General features: G+C 35.6%; 2 protein-coding genes across 2 annotated transcripts; one reads left to right on the forward strand and one right to left on the reverse strand.

Annotated features, from left to right (window-relative positions):
• Positions 1-3889: 3889 nt before the first annotated feature.
• On the forward strand, positions 3890-11893 carry LOC140147326 (cytidine deaminase-like). The gene is made up of 5 exons (XM_072169106.1): positions 3890-3981; positions 5151-5267; positions 6631-6742; positions 7601-7658; positions 8424-11893. The coding sequence occupies exons 1-5, from the start codon at positions 3936-3938 to the stop codon at positions 8553-8555; spliced, it is 465 nt and encodes a 154-aa protein (XP_072025207.1). The 5' UTR covers positions 3890-3935; the 3' UTR covers positions 8556-11893.
• Positions 11894-16967: 5074 nt separating this feature from the next.
• On the reverse strand, positions 16968-18662 carry LOC140160616 (toll-like receptor 4). Its single transcript, XM_072183868.1, has one exon. The coding sequence runs from the start codon at positions 18660-18662 to the stop codon at positions 16968-16970; it is 1695 nt and encodes a 564-aa protein (XP_072039969.1).
• Positions 18663-22141: the final 3479 nt, after the last annotated feature.

Consider the following 22141-nt stretch of genomic DNA (forward strand, 5'->3'; position numbering starts at 1 on the left):
AAGTGGTAGTCTCCCAGGTGTGACCAATCTTTTATTCTAACCTTTTGTTAGTTACTGAAAATTTGAAGCTCGTGAATTTCAGTTTTCGTTTTGGTATGTTATATTGATTTTTTATAAAACCTTGAGATGTGCGGTTGGGTGCTAATCTAGACAAAAGAAGAGTCTAAATTTTACGGTCCTAAATTCGCGGTAAATTGTACGACTTGTGTTTGGTGTATATGCACTTACCACTCAGTGATGCCAACGCCGCGCCTTAGGCGCATAATTGGGCTACTTGGCGATCACTTGCCGCTACTCAAAAAAGCATGCCGCTACCCCGGGGCCGCTACCCGGCCGCTACTTGTCTAAAATTGGGCTACTTTTGTCAGTCTCAGGCCGCGGCACTAATTTGATGTATTTTCCTTTTAAATTAGCCGATTTATAAAGGTTTTGAGTCTTTGAAGGTCCAAATTGAAATTACAATGGGTTTTGTGACCATTTATTGATCGGTCAGTAACTTCCCAGTAAGTACCGGAAGTTTCAAAGTCAAGTGCTTTTCCGCCCAATTGGGTGTTTTGCGTTCTAAATTCGGGTAAATCCGCCCAAATATCCGGTATTGGGCGCTTTTTTGGAAGCTTTAAAAATTGGGCTACTTGAGAATCCTTTACCGCGGCCAGGCGAGTCAATGCGCCGCGCCTTGACGCTGAAAAGTTTTGGCAACAAATACCACTTACGGCTAGACGTAAGTGGCTCGTAAAAATTGTCTTGCATTGATATATACTAACCATGTTGCCAAGTTATAAGCAAAAGTCTTTCATATTGGCGATTAAACGAGCGTCTTAATTAGTCAAATATCTCCCAATGAGACGCGTACAAGTGGTGATTTGGTATTAAGACCAATCATCAATTACATTGTAAGCCAAAGTCATTTTTAAATAACTCAAAAAGTCATTTTCTCCACCAGAAATACACATAATTTCACTGTGTTAAGTGTCAAATACAAGAAATGTATATGGCAGCTATTTGTTTACATGATTAATTATGGGTTTGGAAAAGCTGCTTCATGTTAAAATGTAATAGTTTTGGATTGCCTGTATCATATACATAGTTGAATAACACCCCAAGTACTTGGGTACTTAGAGCAGCCAATTTCTATGATTAAAATGCATGTTATGTGAATAACTGCCATATGCCTATTGCGTAATGTTCATATGGGTTATTCGTTCAAACTTTCGGGCCACGGAGCTGAGGACCCATAAGACGAACTCGGAATGAATTAAAATTTTGGGAATCTTATTATTTCATCATTTGGCACATTTTAAGACTGGCTACATAAAATCTGGTTGACAAAAGGGGGGCATGATGCACCCTAGTGTAGCCCAATATGCCCTCAACATTTTTAATATATGTTTTCTCAGTTAATTTAACATATTTTTCCTTAAAATATCTAATAATCCTGTTTTAAGTTTTAATTCGTCCATAAAATTAGGAAGTGTCTGTTTGTAAAATTTCGTATTTGGTATAATTAAGGCCTATTCATATATTAAATAAAAAGATTCATACAATGTTCATTTAATTTCGTCCAAATGTACTATGTCCAATAGGGGTTATCAACTTAATGTGTAAATGGTCTTTAAACAAATCTTTTCATACTTCAGTCATTTGATTTCGCATGATGATGATCATAACGCATAAGCGTATGTAGAAGTAGGCCTACATATTTTCTATCTGCATATTTCTTCTTTTTTTTAAAAGTTGTCTTTGTTGCTTCTCATTTTAGCCTGGTTAGTATCATAAACGTGTCATTCAATGACTGGGTAGGACCGTTGGACAATTTTGAACATGCATGCTCCAATATAACCAAAACTTTAGGATCTCGACAGCAAGGTTCTCTGATGACTTTGCTTTTCGTAAAAAAGTGCATTAGGGCATTTTGATCTGATTAAAAATAGGCCTACGCATTATTATAACACATGGAGGACGAATTGCTTTGATAAAGCACAAAACGCGGACAAAACGTGATGAACAAAGATTATATTTCCATGCCAATGCAAGGTGAGACGATTCAATGCACTCTTACTAGGATGAATTGAAATCAAATGAGCAATGAATTGAAAGGTGGACATAACCCCCCCCCCCTACTAATAATAATGATCTTTTGACGAAATGTATATTGCACTAAATGCCCATAATTTTAGAATTCTAACTAATAAAGGTATAGACGCGGTATATTGTTGGCCGGAACAGAATAATTACGAAAGAAAGACATACTGTAGTAAAATATTCTGATGATATAACATTGTTTAGTATGGTAATCTAAAATTTATGTGATTAAATGAGGAGTTGGAATGAGGTATAAAATAATAATAAAAACAAGAAACTCACAGAAGAGCTACGAGAGCTTGAATTGACAAATAATTTCCTTAATAAATTTACTCAACTTAGTTTTATTAATTTTCCAATATCTTGACTGTTAAAAACAAGATTCAGTTTTAAGGTATTCGAATGTAAACTGTTGTTTATCAATAATTTTTTCCTCTACACTACACTCCAAAAATGAAGTGAAATTTTCGTCGCCAATAATGATTAAATTATAGAGAGGGCAAATTCTTTCATCATAAGCAATGTTATAATATTATCTCACCAGTAACAGCTAGTAACTATACATTTTAGTATTTCCTACTATAACTTTCCCAATTTTGAATAAATTGGTCGTGTAATTTCATATTTGATCCAGGGGTGATTTGGATTTTGAGATTGCCAAATATTACTAATACTAATTAACCCGCATTCATCAAGGGTTTTCTTAACCATAATGATCCATACACAGTTAATTTTGTTTTGATTATGTAAATTTCTATAGGCCTACAAGTCTGTACAAAGTTTTACTAAAACTACAATCTTTTACATGAAATTGACCAAAGTTTAATTAGATTAACAATAGGCATGATAGGAGCATGTCCCAGTTCACCATAAATCAATATGGTTTATTATAGGCGTTGTCAAATTACATAAAATCATTTTACAAAATCTAAGATCGGCAAGTTACTTTTCTGCAAGTATAAATGATGTTCTCTTTTTTGCTTTGATGAATTTACAGATAATGCCCAGATAATTGTGGACAACTTCGACCATTTGTATCACCATTAAATGAAAGCTATGAATTTTTCGAATTTCCCCCCCCCCCCCATGAGTTTTATTTCCAGTTTGTGCAATAGCCCCCCCACTAGAGTGAATTGAGAGAGGTTGGAGGTCATTTTGTGTTTCACCAAGGATTGTTCATCTGCATACAATAAAGTGATAACTTTTACAAAAGCAACAGTATCATCAATTCATATTGCAAGTTAGATAAACAAGATCAGAAATCTTTTAAAGGAGGATTTCGTGATCCTAGCATCCTCTTTTTATGACATTTTTCAGTACATATCCGCGAAAAAAGCCTACTCCCAAAATTTCAGTTGATTCCGATTTTGCGTTTGCGAGTTATGCATGATTATGTGTATTACACTGCTCCATAGACAATGCGTAGGCCCTATTGTAATTTCGTTCTGCTGCACCAGAACGAAATTCAAATTTCACGATATCTTTGCAAAACGAATTAATCTGCAAGAAATATTTTGTACATAAACATTATGTAGCCAGAGGTTTCCAGTGATATAAAAATCTCAACTTTTTTTGAGAAAAGTGGGGGATGAGGCTGTGGATCACGAAATGCCCCTTTAAGCAGTGTAGGCCTATCCTTGATTCTGATCAGAAGCTATAGTGGGCTAATCTGTTTTGGGGGTATAGCCGTGAAATTCCAGGAAAACCCCGATTAGGGTATAATAGACTTTTTCACAGTCACTAAACATGCTAAATTGTATGGCTCATTTAATACGTAAAATGAAACGGTATTTAAAGCATTATTCACAGACTACCCATCAAAATATAAATAAACAAGACAAGTGCAAGTGAAGATGGAGAACAACAACGTGGCCGCGTGTAAAATTAATTCATTACCTGGTAAGTTTACTGTAGCAGTCGTGAGTTTCAAGTAAAAACTATTCGAACAAATCAGACTGTATTTTGAGGGGTTTTTGGTAAAAAATAATTGCTAATATAAACTTCAAATCGTGAATACATGATCGCTGAGTTCATCCTGTCATGCTAGTGCTACGTGTACGCGTGTAGAGCATGTGGACTGAATGATGATGATGGTCAATAATTATGGTCATGCATGCATGGTGACTGACATGCACGACAGCTGCACTGCTAGTTTTTAATATATTTGCATATGAGGAATGTCCTTTTGATCATTATAGAATCTATAAAGAAATATAATATATATATATATTTTTTGAAATACACATTTATGGCAAATGTTTAAAAAATGATTTTGAAATTTAAAGGAGGATTTCGTGATCCTAGCATCGTCTTCTTATGACATTTTTCAGTAGATATCCACGAAAAAAGCTTATTCCCAAAATTTCAGTTGATTCTGTGGAAATCATTGGCAGGGAAGATCACAGAAAGATCAGGATGGCAGGCCAGTCATATCCGGCATCCCTGATGAGCATAGGTTTTAGCCTTTTAGGGGGCTATCATTTATTTTCGGAAGGGGGTCCCAAAAATAGGGGGGTCATACAATTTTAGCCTGTTTAGAAGGTGTATCGATGGTGGGGGGATCATAAAATTTTTGTTACCAAAATAGGGGGGGATTTTATTGACACCAACATTTTGTAAAATTTGGGAACCCCTTTCCGAAGGAAACGATAGCCCCAATAGTGTCTTTATCTCTATGGCTTTCCTGATCTTTCTGTGATTTTCCCAGCCAATGATTTCCACATCTCTATAATGATATCCATGCGCATATGTTTTTTGAGGGGGGGCTTTGGTGGTGCAAGCCCCCCCCCCCCCGGGGTAAAAGTAGGGGGTGGCAAAAACGAAGGAGCAGCGGAAGAAGAAGGGGCGGCAAAAAGAATTAGTAAAGAAAAAAGTGGCGGAAAAATTTGAAAACGTATAAAAAATAGTGAAAAAATGGTACTATACATTAAAAAAAATGTCAATAATGACAGAGTGCAATCAGTATTCATGCTGTATTTTAGAGCTCTAATATTTGTAATATCTCCATACTTTTAATAATTTTGTCATCTTTAAACTTCCATGAGTGCAATATGTTTGTATTTATGCAGAGAACATTCAGGATCTGTGTCGTAAGTCTGAAGAGATGAAGAAAGCAGCCTACTGTCCATACAGTAATTTCAGAGTGGGTGCTGCAATTTTAAGTAAAGATGGACAGGTCTTTGAAGGTAATTTTATTAAAAGTCATTCAGAATCTGTATGGGAATGACTGACAAAATAAGGAAGTCATTATTTTGGGTGATTCCAACATTTATGCACCCAAGAGGGTTAATTTTTTAAATGTTCAGCCCCAAGCTGCTCCCCTTCCCCAAATGCCAAATATAAAGGAGCTGTGATGTATTTTTGAGTTTTGAGATGGATGCAGTTTTAAAAAAACAGGCATATTTGAATATTTTTGTTCCCAATTTAACCCCCTGGCATACATAGTAATGTGGCTGTTAATTGCAATCATTGCCCCAGGTCACTGGCAATAAATAGCAGGGTTGTAGCCAGGACTTGTTTGAGGGTGTAACAGCTCTATGTGTCCCCGCACTGCTGGGACTTTTACGGAGATGTAATGTGGCTCTTAGAAAGAGCTTGGGATATACCCCGGGAGAGTACTCTCAACTGTGCCAGATCATAGGCAGGGAAAACACTGTTCTAGCGATTTGCCAGTGGAATCCAGGTTTTTCGATAAATGTGATGTAATTCTGAGAAGTCACACTCATTTTGTGATCTTCCAGCGGTTGCCCTAGATGGGGGTGGGGACTTGCCCAGGGATGTGCAAGAAAATAGTGCACCACCCTGCTGTCACATGTTTGTAATGTCAGTTTCCACATATTACTTTCTCGGCCAAGTCCCGCTTGTCCCAGGTCCTGGGGGCAGCGCCAGGCAGGGATTATTGGCCCGATTGCAACTGACAGCCACATAATTGCACCTACATGTACCTTGCCATATTAAAATGTACAGCAAATTGAAACAGCGGAAAAGATTAAAACTATTCAACAACACTCAGGTTTTTGTCTGAATAATTTCAGAAAAATGGCTGTTGTTTGACTAAAAAATGTTTTGTGGTACTGGTAAGAATGTTTATTTTGGTGAAATTATCAAGCAACCAGAATCCACACAGATTTGACAAGATTGTCCTTACTTATTTTGTGGTTTGACCATGTTTTGACAGTTTGTTACCCCAGAGAAGATATCTTACAATGTACCATTCCCAGAATCCTCTGGTACATGATGTATCACCTCACTACATCAGATGGCACTCCTATTACTTTGTACAGGTTCCCTTTATTTTTATGTTGAGAATAGACTGGCTAAACATGTTTTTTTTACATATTTTGCAAGATCTGGATGTGCTCTGTTCATTGAGGTACTTTTTATCACTATCGACCCATGTCACACTACACTAGATACAAAGCAGTACAGAAAATTAAAATGGAAGAAATGCATTGTGGGAAGTGTAATACATCTTCTTTGGTGTTAGCTTGTGATAAAATTCTGTCTGTTTGTAGTAGTCTCTCCTTACATTCTTGTTATTCTTTGCAGGTTGCAATGTTGAGAATGCCTCCTATTCATTAGGAGTGTGTGCTGAGAGGTGTGCTATTTTAAAGGCTGTGTCGGAAGGCTACAAAGAATTTTCAGCCATCGCTGTTGCCAGGTAAGTCTTGGTACTTTGAACTTGTTTCACTTTTGAGGGTACATATTTAGAGTAGCCTAAATAAAGGTTCCAATAAATTGAATTATGTTTCAAAATGAATTTTATACCAAAACTGATTTGAATCATAAAATATGTCACAGCTGTGTAAACACAGTCATCATTTTATATATATTTCTGTAAATTGTTCCTTTTTAATCAATCATTTTATTGGAGACTTTCATTGTTGACACTGTAGATTTGCTTATAATGTTTATCATCCAGTGGTATAAATAAAGAAGTGTAAACTGTACAAGTGTGCCTGATACCTGAATTGGTGGATGTTGCTTCCATCCTGCCATAGCTATTGCAGTAACAAAACTATTGCAGTAACACACCTATTACATGAGTACTACTCATGTAATAGGTGTGTTACTGCAATAATTTGGTATGTCATTGTTTCCTTTCAATACCTTGCAATACTGGTATTGCTGAAATAGCAAATCTTGCATCTGCTTTGGGAAAAAAGCAAAGGTTCCAGATTGGATGTTCCAAACCCTGCACCCAATCAGGCATATTTGTCAATTTGTTAGTCAGATAAATAATAAACAGGGTAATCAATTTTCAGCATATTTTGGCTTATAAAATCAAAACAAAATATCTCCCAGCACAAATATTTTACATTGCCAATGAGAAAAAATTTTAAGAAAGAAACTTTTTCCAAAACTAATCTAATATCAATCCAATCAATCAATTTTTCATGTCCTGTAAATGACTGAGTAAATTTGACTTGAGAATATTGTTTCTCATAAAGTTGGGTTGATAAATCATTCACCGGTCCATTTTAGCTCTCTCAGTAATATTTCCTTATTTAATTTTCAGTGATATAAAGGACTATCATATTGGACCATGTGGTGCATGTCGCCAAGTCATTTATGAGGTGAGTACCCTTGTAGGCACTCGTGTAGCCAGTGGGGGACCGTTATAGACCATCAGTACATTACTTTTAGGTTAATAAATTATGCGTATCACTTGTTGGGAGCAACAAGTGATACACGTTTATTAACCTATTTCATACACAAGAAGAATATTTTTTTTGTGCTATCTATAACAATATGGTCACTGAAAATGTTAGAAAATGCAAGTAAATATTAATGCATCAATCCGCAAGAAAAATGAACATGTCCAAAAGCACTACAAGGAGTGCGCTGCTGTGAAATTATACAATATTTATGCACCTCGTATTTTACTAACGTTTGCTATGATTAGTTCTCACTTTCTAGGAGTGTATGAAAGGTCGTCGCTACACGAATGTTCCCTAGCAAACAAAAATTAGGGTCAATAAATCACAATTTTGGTGCAACTGTTGTCCAGGGGGGAAAACCATACCGCATGTTGCTAAAATCTGGGTTGTGTTTCTTCCCTTTCACCTGTTAATGTTAAAAATGTGCCCCATTGAAGGACTAATGTCAATATAATAAGTATTAAATGTGTGTTGAAAAATACTTTGATTTGTGAGCACCCTGGGCCAAAAATTTGGGATCAACAATTTCAGTTTTCAAGAAACTTTTCCGTCGATACATTCCCAAGTTTAATAATAACCCTGGCAGGACCATTTATTAGTGCAGACACCCCTAACTGGACCATTTTCTTAAATCTGAAATTCAATCATCTTTAATTCTCATATTTTCTCGTATTTATCAAGTTTGGTAAAGACATGGACATCTATTTAACCAGGCCTGATGGGACGTTTATCAAGACCACGGCCAGGGAATTGATGCCACATGGATTCGGACCAGAGTGCTTGGAGTTTGCCAAAGTAGAGAATGGTAACTGAAATACTAGCAGGGTTTGTTTGTGTAGTATACTATCACCAAAGTACATGGTGGCACCCCACACCAAAATATATACAAAAACCTGAAATTTCCCCTCCCTTGTATTAAAAAAACTGTGGGAAATGCCCACTTTTTGGGTAAAAAATACTCTATTTCTAAAAGGTTTTGGATTCTCTCACCCTAAAAATGTTGGTGCCACCACTACAAGTACAGGGTACTGTTTCACCTCAGAGAGGGTTTGTGTAAGTCTTAAAGTACTGTGTAAACCCTTAACTCTAATATCTAAATGTACATGTACAGTGGTAACTGGAATGATCAGTTTCAAAATACAGACAATTGTAATTTTTGCTTCATATTGACTGATCAGCATTGATGAGCAAAACTTAGATTCTGGCCCAGAGGATGATTTAAAGGGCATTTTGTGATCCACAGCATCATCCGCCCACTTTTCTAAAAAAAGTTGAATTTTATACCACCGGAAACCTCCAGAAACGTACAAAAAGTTTTAGCAAAATTATCACGAAATTTGAATTACGTTCTGGTATGCCAGAACGAAATTACAACACATTGTCTATGGACATAATCATACCATATACCAACATTGACCTACAAAAGTGGGTCATTGTTATGCAGAGGCCCGAAATTGAGACCGGTATTTGCGGCCTGTCTCCATGTGACCATTTGTACACAGGGTAAGAATGTAGTTTAAACCCTCTTGTAAATATGTATTGGTGATTACGGTTTTTAAGAGTCTTTTGTTTTAATATTTGAACACAATGCACTTCTATTTTTGTGGTACAATCCATTATATATCCTTTAACAGTGTGCAGTATAGCTGTAAATTTTCCCAAGTTGCATAGCTTTGATAAAAAGTACTTAATATATTTTTTATCTATTAAACTTGGCAGTTTTGAAATGCCACCCGATTGCTGTCCATATTACCTCGCATATAACTGTATGTTATTGTATTGTACTTAAATATTAACCGTGCATCTAGTAAAACTTTAATATATGATAGTAATGTGTCCCTTTTTACCTTCAATTCCCCCCCAAAAAAAATTTCCTACATACAAAAAAAATGGACTTAACCCTATTCTATTACCCCCTATCAATTTCTGTGCCATATGGCACGAAATGGCTTAATATGCATGTAAAAAAATTATTTACACAAATAAGGTCTTATCTTTGGAACAGTTTTGATAATTTATCACTTCTCTATCAACAAAACGCCTTTTTTCCTAATATAGCTACCATTAAAACATCATAAAATGGTTTAAAATGTTGGAAACCTGCATATTTTAACAATTTTTAGACCAAATGTTGCCCTAAAAATAGCCCAAAAATGTCCATAAACTTTTAAAATATAGTCCAAAGTAACTCGGATTTCTTTTTATTATATGTAGAAACACGGCAGTGTATTTAAAACTGCATAAAAATGCCACATTGATGTACTCATATACTTCAAAAATGTAAATCAAAATAATTTTTTCTTCATATTTGGCTATGAGCTCATTAATTATTCATGAACTAATTTACATAAAATTTACATAATTAAATATTAATCTTGTTTTTTTTCTCAAAGCTTCAACTTCAAGTCCAAGCTTGTCAATGATATGCCACTTATTGGTTTTTACCCAAGCAATAACACTGCAACGCAGTAGTTAATATGATACCTCCACACCACTCAAATATACCACTTTTGTGGGGGTAATAGAATAGGGTTAAGCTTAATGGACTTTGTGGAGCTATTTTGAACAGTTTAACATGAAAAATGCTCCCCCTGTTCAGTTTTCTTTCTAATTTGAACCTCCTTGGATACATTTTAACATTTTTATCCAGAAAATGTAACCTTTTTGGCCCCCACCCTTCGCTACGGGCCTGGTCACCAGTTCGATTCCAAAAGAGTGTACATGGGTTTTTCGCCTCAACTTATATACATGTATGTGAGCTCCACAAGGGAAAGATTAAAAGAAGTCTCCAGCAATCACAACATTATGCCTTATATGTTAGAAAAATAATTATCAAGCATGAATCACATGGTTTTATTTAAAACTAACTCATATTAACCATAAAAACAAATAAAGAGGGCCATCTTTCAACACATGATATTCAAAATTCCCGGGCGTCAAAATTGTCTAGGGTAATGACAATCATCCCAATCCCAGTAATATACAATGAAGGCTGACGCCATTGCCCTAGACAATTTTTCGGCGCAGGAATTTTTAATATCGCGTGTTGAGAGTTGGCTGTTTTTATGGTCAATATGAGTTGTTTAAAATAAAACCATGTGATTCATGCTTGATAATTATTATTTTTCTAACATATAAGGCATAATGTTATCCCTTCTTGTATTATCTCGTCAAAGGAAGTTGAGCAGTACTAACGAAGAAGAAGAAGAATGATGTGATTACCCTAGACTTCCTTTAAGATTTATCTATGATCTAATCATTGCTTGCATATATTCTGTTGTTATACCAAATGTGTAATTTAAGGTTACAAGTCAATAGTCCGAAGGGTCATTAGTCCAAAAAGCCAATAACTTAATTATAAACATAATCCTTACCTAAGCCCTAAACTTCATCCTAACCCTAACTATAACCTAACCCATAACTCTAACCCTAAACCTAATCATAATCCTAACACTAACCCTAAATATAATCCTGACTCTAATTTTAACTCTGACCCTAACCGTAGCTTATCCAAAACACCACTAACCCTAATACTAACCCTACACTTAACCCTAATCCTAACATTATATGTGCCCATCCACCACAAACTGGTTGTTAAGTCGGCATTTTCCATTTTGATATACAATCAAAAACAGTAAATGGATTTCTATGTATTAATAATAGGAATTTGACCTTTGATGAGCCATAACTTCACTTCCAGATGTCCGATGAAGCTGGTTGAGGTGTCATTTTAAAGCTGAAAGTGCATACTTTCAAAATCTGCAATAAACAGAAAATGGTCTAGAGCCGAGTGGTGGATGGTCACATATGACCTAAACCCTAATTTTAACCCTTTTTGGACTAGTGACCCATCAGACTAATGCGATGTTCCCATGATTTCAAGTTGTGATGTGTGTGGTAGCATTTGACTACTTAGTAGTTTCAGATAGAGTGTGAATGTGTACAAAAAAAAACAGGGTATATCTGTAGCTTCCTAGTTTTAGCTTTAATAAAAAAATATTATTATTTGAAATTACTTGGTACTCTAGGTCGGTAAACATGAGTAAGATTTAATCTTTTCCTAGAGAAGTCCTTTTCAGAGGGCTCAGCTTTCGGAACTCTAGCGAGTGCCATCTTCAGAGCAACTAAATAAACAAGATGATGCACCTTATATACACTAGGGGAACTGTCAATAGGACATGTCAAAGTGATTGACAATCACTTTGACATGTCCTATTGACAGTTCCTGTAGGGGAATATAAGGTTCATCATCTTGTTTATTTAGTTGCTCTGAAGATGGCACTCGCTAGAGTTTCGAAAGCTCAGCCCTCAGAAATAGACTTCTCTAGGGAAAGATTAAATATTACTCAGAAATATTATTAGCTTATATTTTATTTGTACACATGTTTAATAGCGAGAGGCTTAGACAGTCATGTCGGAAAACTGAAAATACTGAAATTACAAACAGTGCTTCCACGTTGTGTTATCAGGTGGTTTTAACTTATTTTCAAAGTGTGTGCTTCTTGTATATATCTTTTAAACTTTTAAAGTTTGCGTAACTTGGACAGTACTTAAACAGTAGCCACATAAAACCTGTATGCGAAGTCTTTAATTGGAACATGCATAACATTATTGATTTTGGAGGTAAAACCAAATTGATTTTAGAACATTGTACACAAATAGGGAATGGATCCAACTACATTGTATAATAGGAAATGTATAACCACTAAGTTACACGGGTATACTTTGTATAGCTTATAATTGACGAAAAGAATATACGTAACAATGTATATTGATGTAAAATGACATACACACAGTTGGGCTCAGCACTTATGCTAGTTGCGTGTTCTGTATTTCATGACTGGTGCACGGCGATGTGAATTTGCACAAGCATAAGTCACGACTTGATTGATGCACATAACAACTAAAACCAAATATTTTTCTCAATTATAAGTCTAACAAAGTTTAGTTGACTACCAGGAAGTTGCAATAATACCAGTATCATTTTGTAGCAAGTATTACATTAACCATATTTAATAATGTACATGGGTAAAGATTTTCAAGCTTTCTATGTTACAGTACAATACAATCAGTATATTCCACTTTGGAAAAAAAATATAGTTTATATTAACTTATTGTATTTTTCTGATATTGCAAAACACAAATTGCTATTTTGAGCATCAAAGTATTTAAAAATATTTTTGGAGATGTTTATAGGTGAAAGTTGTGTTACCTGTACAACTTATAATGATATTAACAACAAAAAGACAGGGTACAAAATTGTTGAATTTTCTAGTTGTGCATACAATCAATACATGTACAGTAAAGGATTTTTTCCCTTATGAGATGTGACCCATCATGATTATAAAAGGATGGCTTTTGTCTCCCAAATTAACCTACCAATTTCTTAAGGGATCTGGAATGAGCGTTTCCACAGTATTTTTTGTGGGACATGAGAGCACATCAGACATATCGAATTGCATTCTGAATACGAAGAATGTCTTTCTGATATCAAATAATTTTTCATTTTTGAAATTCACGATATAATACAAATTTTATGACAAATTATTAAAATTTGATATTTTTCACATTTTTGATATATAACAGTCCTCAAGTAAATTTACTTGAGTACTGTTAAATATCAAAAATATCAATTTTTAATCATTTGCCATAAAATATGTATTACATTGCGAATTTCAAAAAATCAAAATTATTTGATATCAGAAGGACATTCTTCGTAATCAGAATGCAATGTCTGAAGTGCTCTAATGTCCCACAATAAATACTGTCCAAATGTTCATACCCCATCCCTTAACCAAGTTCTAGAGCTGCTTTTATGCTGTGAAGTAATAAATGCAAGTGGCAGGAAAGTATGAAACCAGCATAAATCCTCATACGTTGATGTCAAAGGTAAAAAAAGTTAATTTGTGTGACAGAGTACAAATTCGTTTTGAACTTTTTTGTATAATCCTTTTAATTAAGATGAGTCTCATGTGCAATCATTTTGATGACTCAGATGTCATTATAAAGATAGATTCACCTTTGTAAGGGGCTGTGAATTGAAAAGTAAAGAACAAGAATCAGATGAAGAGCTTTGTTGCAAAACCCTTTACATCCACTTGAGCAATTTTGAGAAAACATCAAAAATCATCAAAAATTCACTGATATAAGGGGGTTTTCAACAAAAGCAGTTTTTGGCAGGATGCTCATCCTGCCCAAGCATCCCGCAAAAAAACTGGGTTTTTTTTGCAAAGCCCCATATATCAGTACTATTTTGATGATTTTTTGATGTTTTCTCAAAATTGCTCAAGTGGATGTAAGGGGTTTGCAACAAAGCTCTTCAAATGAAGATTTAAGATGCAAAAGCTGCCTTGTGTAGTTTTGTTTTAATATTGTGTTATTATATGCTTGTTATTAATTAGGCTGCACAAAAAAACCATATGCAATAAATCAACCTGAACAGTATAACAATTGAAATGGCAGTTACATAATGTCCCCTGGGGGATATAATAAGATGACTGAGGGACATATCTCTAGTTGGATTCCACAACCATTCATACCTATCACCTATTAATCACCTGATATTGTATTATCATGCGAATTGCCCCATGGAGGCCTCCTTGTGGACAGAATTTTATTTAAATGAGGATGAGTGACATATGGTCTATTAGTGTGAGTATGGTAATGAAAGCTTGTGAAAATTATACAAAAAAGATATAATCACTAAGATATAAGATAGCATTATCAATAACAATATTGATTGAAAACACAAGGCAGCTATGTTGTATATTGTATTTTGCACCTTAAAGCTGAATTTATACCCCATCACTGAGCGATGAGCGATTGGTATTTGACCATTGAGGTAGCGTGCTTATCACAAGCATTCTACCTCATTGGCTCAAATCTAATCGCTATTTTATAGTATAAATTCAGCTTAACTCTTTAAATAGAACATGAGTGTAGAAAGTTTCAGAAACTTGAAAATAAGACTTGTTGCTTCACTTTGTACTCACAACTTTTTACAGCTGAGTACAAAGGAACGAAAACCATTTTTTTATCTTGTGTAAAATATTGAAAGTATTTCAATTCAAAATAACAGCTGTGCTTAATAAATGTAAGGGTACTTTGGGACTGTGATTGTGAAACATAATTAGCACACTGTTTCCACGAACTGGTCATCTGGTTTCAGTAATACAGTGTATCATATCCCAAATAGAGTCTTTGAATAATATTTGGATTCAGTATTTCACAGTGCCCAGTCACTATAAAATAACTTTATTTAGAAGTGTTAAATAATGTATTCATTTCATACCAATACATAATGGTATGTATTTACATAAAAAAATATGTTTCTGAAATATTTTACACTTGTTTAGATAGTGTGCTTTTAGTAATGTACAAAAACATGTTGAGAATTTGAAATCAAAATGATCCAGTATGGAGTATTCAGTTTGAAATGAAATAATCATGGTTAATTGATGAGTAATATAATTAGCAAAAGTGGTAGAGATATCCTATTTAAGAGATGAGTAGTTATAGGTATCTTAAGTAAATCTTAGCCATGGTAAGGTGCATCATGCATGCATGTTCTGGACTGTGTTATACAAACATGTTTATGACAGAGCTACAAGCGTGCTGAGTGTTCCGCCTTGGCCAATAATTACTTGAAATATCCATAGTTGTAGTTGATATAGTAACACTTTTGTTCAGCCTGAGAGCAGAGCAGTCTGGAAAATTGAGATGCCAACTACGGACAGGTCGGAACTCCGACAGACATGTCTATGTACAAACAAACTAGAGATGGACATGTATGTCCCCTGCACATCATATTAACTCTGACAGAAAGGTCGATGCCCTACAATGTTGACTATTGATCATGTAATTTTAATTGGTATTTTTGAGATTGTAATAATTATGTGCATAGGCTGAAAACAAAAACATACCAAATTCAGATCAGAACATGTTTAGCACCAAAACTTGAAAACTCTTGTGCATGTAAGGGGCTAGTATGGAACTGGGAAGAGAAGATGTAGACGTCATTATACTTAACAGACTGCTCTGTTGGAGATTTAATTTGTCCCAAATGAACAAAAGTGTTTACAAAGTGAATGAACCCTACTAGGTAAAATGATGCTGTGCCTTACGAATTTCACCCTTAAGGTAGTGCTACACCCTTTGATAAATTTGTGACTATTTTTGCATTTTTTTCAAAAAATAATAACACGCTGGTAACAAAAGCTATGTATATTATAGGGGCAAGAAATCCAGCTGCTACACTGGAATTTCAGTGACTCGAAGACAAGCAGTACGTTATTTATGATAAGAAAAGAGGTACCGCTAGAATGTATATACCTCATTTCTTAACTTATATAATGAACCACTTGTCTTGAATCACTGAAATTTCAGTAAAGTAATTGGGTTCTTTGCCCCTTTATACATAACTTTTGTTATCAGTGTGTAGTTATTTTTTGAGAAAAATGCAAAATTAGTCACAAAAGTTATCAGGGTGTGTAGTACCACCTTAAACATAATTATATTATAATTATTATGTGACATGAATATATAATATAAAATCCATTACATCATCGCAAATATATAGAAAAACAGTGTTTTACTGTAATATAAAACTTGGTTGAGATGCCCAAAGGACATCTGCTAAAATATCAATACTGTATGTAAAATATCATTTTAAAGTATTTATTTTTGCTATGGCATCATGCAGGTAACCAATAACAAACCAGTGGATTGCAATACCCTAGCCTTGAAATCTGTTTCTAGTCTCATACCTTATTGTGTGATTCTCAAAAGGGGAACATTTTGCAAAACAAACATACAAATTCCCAAATTAACTAATATTGGACACATTGAGGTAAATTTCAATGTGTGTGATTTTTATGTGTGTTTGCTGACAACCTATAAACCTTTCTTTCAGTCATTCGGTGTCGTGTCACCATTTGACAAACTTTTCCAATTGTTCCAACCACAATTTAACTAAATCAATAGATTTTATGGTACCAGTGTTTGACCTGTCTTGCATTTGCGTGGACTTCCCACCGGAGCGACAGCCCCGATATTCTAATAAGTGCCTCCTGGTAATGAGCAAGCCCAGGCATCATTTGGCACAATTTTGATTGTTTTTTGACTATTTTTTACTCGGTTGACCTACATGTAGCATTGTAGTTCAGCCTAGCACTTGTAGGGGACCGTGACAGGCCCTCTCGGGCACAATTATTTTTGGTGTAATGTTTAAACATCAATTCGTCGATCTACTACAGCATTAGGTTTCTTAATCAACTCGCGTAAACAACGAAAAAATAAGTTTTGACCCGGTTTATCTTTAGGCCATTTTAAGTATCCCTTTTTACAGAGAAACTGTCTCAACCACATCGTCATCTTGGCGTCTGGAATAGGATCCAACAACACCAGAATGATCACATCTTGACCCTCATTTAATAGTCTCAACCATGCATGCTGTGTCTCAAAGTAACACCACTCACTCTCTAGATAACTTGGTGACAACACCACCAATGTTTTTCGACTGTTGTGAATGGCTTCAGTGACGGCTTCAAGGAGAGGCGTTCCTGGAACAAAGTCCCTTGCATGACCAATGCAAAGACGTAACGGCTCGATGCCTTCTTCCATGTTCTTTCGAAGATCACTGACAACCCAATTTAAATCTTTGTCGTTCTCATACGCGAATGAAACAAAACAATCATACCTCATGCCATTATTGATACCTTCATTTTCAAGTGGTTGATTTGGCTTTCGACAGTTGCAACTACGGCCCAGCAGAAACAATCTGTACCTAATATGCCAGCGATATTTTATTAGAACACTGACAAGAACTACAGCAAGGAATCCAGAAGCAACTCCAATAGATACATACAATTCAATATAGGAGCTACAATCCAGCTTAACTTCTGTGACGCTGGTTCCTGCTAAATTTTCCGGTGTTTTACATATGTACCCCAGATATGAATAGAGATACACAGTTTTATCCGATAGAATCCATTTCCGGAATGGTTCGATAGCACAAGTACACGCAAACGGATTCCCGCTTACGTCCAATGTTACCAAACTATTGATTTCGTCGAGAAATGTCGACGGAATCTCACTTATGGAATTTTTGGCCAATTGGAGTATTTTAACTTTTTGTAGATGTAATATTCCATCAAGTGAAAGTAACCAATTGTCATCCAGCTTCAGGTGTTCAAGATACAATAACGTTTCTAATGAAGCATTTTGGAGTGTTTTTATCATGTTGAAAGTCAGATCAAGATATTCTAATCGAGGTGTTGTGAGATTCAGCTGCATTTTGTCTATGTACTTAATCTTGTTATAGCCAAGCTTCAACGTCTTTAATCCGGAATAACTTATATTGGTGCTCCATGACATCTCAAAATATTTGAAATTGCCAAAGGAGTAGTAAGCATCGAGATATTCAAGGTTTGAAAGATTTCGTATCACTGTGAATTCATATATACGCGTATCGGCGAGATCCAAAATTGCGAGGTTAGGTGCTTTTTCAGCTAAAGAAACCCGATCAAAATCAAGGATGTTAAATAATTCAGGTCTACGAAGTGAAAAGTGTCTTAAAGAGTCAATCGGAGTTGTCCATTCCATAAAATCTATTCTAAGCATGGACGTCAGAGAGTTCATCTTGAGCTCTTGAAGATTTGTGAAAGCATGTATCCATTTACCTACAGTTTCTATTGGGTTGTACGAGAGGTTCAGATGGGTGACAGTAGACACAGATGCGAAGGAATGTTCGTCTTCAAAATTCCCAGTTAAACCATTGAAGCTCAAGTCCAGCACCCTCAAAGATCCATTTGCAAAGACTTTAAACGCGTTTACTGGAAGCGTGTTTATTTGGTTGTAAGCCAAGTGCAACTCGATTAAGTTGTGCAGACCTTTGAAAGCGTGATAAGATATTTGCCGCATTGAATATATGACTCCGTTTAGATAAAGAGTCCGAAGATTAACAAAGCCACCAAATGGAGACCCATATATTCCGTTTATAGAAGAAAACTGAGATTTAAATGTTTGATCGAAGCTTTCCACTGGGAAATACAATGTAATGATGAAGGTGTTAACTTCATATCGCTCGGTTCTAGCACTAGCTTAAGCCTTTGCAAGTTTGGCTGAAGAGATGGCAAAGCGTTTTCTAAATTGTAGAATGTTATTAAATCTGTAAGGTTCTTGAATGGTTTAAAAATACCATTTTCTACAGTAACTGTCACATTAATTACGTCGTTGAATATAATTGATAAACGTTGAAGGGGAACATCGGCGAGATTGATGAACGTATCGTTGGTCAGCACAACATGATTTTGATATGAGTTATGTACGTGTTCAATCTTGGTGAGATTTGTTGAACCTAATTCTAAAGAACGAACGTACAGCTCATTAAGATTTGATAAGTTCTTGAAACCTTCTCCAAACTTTAAAGATAGAAAACAATTGTAAAGCATGTTTAAAGATTGAAGTGACTGTAAATATGCTAGGGACTCGCTTGGAATCTCCAACAGGTAGTTCCAATGAACATCCAATATGCGCAGTTCTTTTAGGTCGCTAAACAAGTCATTTGGAAGTTCACTGAGATGGTTTGAACTGAGGTCCAATTTGTACAGATGAATCAAACCTTGAAACGAGGTTGAAGCCAATCGAATCAACAATCCATCGGAGATATCTAAATTTTGAGTCATGCTAAGGTCTGAAAATGGCGATCCGATAATGGTTTTTAAGTCATTTATTGCCATGTTAACATCGACTAGTTGTCGTTGATTTGAAAAGTCATTTTGTGAAATGTTCGCTAGGTTATTCCGTGACAAATCTATCACGGTGATGTTGTCTGGAAGTGGCGGAATTTCAACAAGAAGCCTGTACCGGCAATCCAGAAAACTACTGTTGGAAAGTTTGCAAGGTATAACGCCATCTGGGTATTTGAATCCCAACACAATAATCTGTGATACAATAACAGCGATGTAGATGACGAAAAGAAGACTTGCAGATGCCATGCTGATGTGGATAGAGAAGTAGTGAATTTTGCAAGCAAGCTATCACATAATCTTCTACAAGAATCGAGAGACTGGAGTCAAATCCAGACTTGGTTGGGAACAGGTTTGCAGCAAACTAATGGAAGATGAAGTTTAAGCATCAGGGAGAAAAAAAAATGGGAAGCGAAACTTTAATATGATCCAACCAACAGTGAACATGGTGAGAAAAACAAAATGGGAAGTGAAACTTTAAAATGATAATAATCTTTAGGGGATTGAGTAGAATGAAAATTTAAAACAAATATAATATTGTTCTTATTAAACATGGGCAATATCGAAACACAACCTTGTTACTCGATATGACATGCTCAAACGCAACTAAGATAACAAAGAAATGTGAGAAACAAAATGGGAAGTGAAACTTTAAAATGATAATAATCTTTAGAAGCTTACAATAGTGTGCTTATTAAATATGGGCAATATCAAAACACAACCTTAATACTCCACTTCACACGACATGCTGAAAAGTATTACTCCTATTTGATTGACATCAAAGTACTTTTGGTTTTATTTGAATGACATCAAAATATGTGTATGCTTTTGGTTTTATTTCCGAAGTAAGAAAAGATTTTCTAGCGGTAGGCTTTAAAGCGACATTTAGAGACCCGTGTCATTCCCAAACTATACAGTATAATTATTGAAATATTTTAATATGAATACTGTCCATGTAAGCTTACACGAGGATCATGCCCCAGATGCCACAATGCTCCTTGCAATTTTGCCTTAAATATGTCATATAATTCATTGTAGAAGTAGTGATGTAACAGTGAGGATTATTTACCATGGCGATTGTTCAAGCTATTTTGAATGTATTGCCCTTCACCAAACGTACGCTGTAACTTGAAAAGAATAGGCATAACGACCCGGATCGTAATTCTATGTAAATTTCACATTATGCATTGTCTAAGAGTAAGGGGTTTTGGAAAATGATTGAGTTCAACACCCATGTCTACCAATGTTTTATGAAGCACTCTCTAGATCACTGCTAGGGGGTAGTGGATCCCAATTTTTTCGCTGGCGGTCACAAAAGGTCACAGAGGGTAAAATCGAAAATGCTTTGATCTTATTGAAAGATGGAATCCAAATTTCAAATTACTCTGATTTGGGTTAGAAATGATAAGCAAATTGTTTGTGTAGCTGAATAGAATGAAGAATAGTTTTGCCAATCTATGTGTTCTGTCTCAACCACATTGTCATCTTGGCGTCTGGAATAGGATCTAACAACACCAGAATGATCACATCTTTTAATAGTCTCAACCATGCATGCTGTGTCTCAAAGTAACACCACTCACTCTCCAGATAACTTGGTGACAACACCACCAATGTTTTTCGACTGTTATGAATGGCTTCAATAATGGCTTCAAGGAGAGGCGTTCCTGGAACAAAGTCACTTGCATGACCAATGCACAGACGTAACGGCTCGGTGCCTTCTTCCATGTTCTTTCGAAGATCACTGACGACCCAATTTAAATCTTTGTTGTTCTCAAACGCGAATGAAATAAAACAATCATATCTGATGCCATTATTGATGCCTTCATTTTCAAGTGGTTGGTTTGGCTTTGCGGCCAAGCAGAAACAACCTGTACCTAATAATATGTCAGCGGTATTTGATCAGAACAATGACAAGACCTACAGCAAGGAATCCAGAAGTAACTCCAAGAGATAAGTACAATTCAATATGGGAGCTACAATCCAGCTTAACTTCTGTGACACTGATTCCTTAAATTTTCCGGTGTAAAAATCTATTTCCGGAATGGATTCAACGTTTTGGATGAAACCAAGAACGCATTTTTAATACATTTATAACATTTTATGAACATTTTTGTATTTGCTGGGTAGTGATATTCGGCAAATTATATCGAGGACGTATAAATCAGGAGTAGCCAACACCACAATTATTTTTGATCTAATGTTTAAACATCAATTCGTCGATCTACAACAGCATTAGGTTTCTTTATTAACTCGCGTAAACAACGAAAAAACAAGTTTTGACCCGGTTTATCTTTCGGCCATTTTAAGTATCCCTTTTTGCAGAGAAACTGTCTCAACCACATCGTCATCTTGGCGTCTGGAATAGGATCTAACAACACCAGAATGATCACATCTTGACCTTCATTTAACAGTCTCAACCATGCATGCTGTGTCTCAAAGTAACACCACTCACTCTCTAGATAACTTGGTGACAACACCACCAATGTTTTCGACTGTTGTGAATGGCTTCAGTGATGGCTTCAAGGAGAGGCGTTCCTGGAACAAAGTCCCTTGCATGACCAATGCACAGACGTAACGGCTCGATGGCTTCTTCCATGTTCTTTCGAAGATCATTGACGACCCAATTTAAATCTTTGTCGTTCTCATACGCGA

The sequence above is a fragment of the Amphiura filiformis genome, chromosome 1 (assembly GCF_039555335.1).
Source record: "Amphiura filiformis chromosome 1, Afil_fr2py, whole genome shotgun sequence".
Classification (NCBI taxonomy): Eukaryota; Metazoa; Echinodermata; class Ophiuroidea; order Amphilepidida; family Amphiuridae; genus Amphiura; species Amphiura filiformis.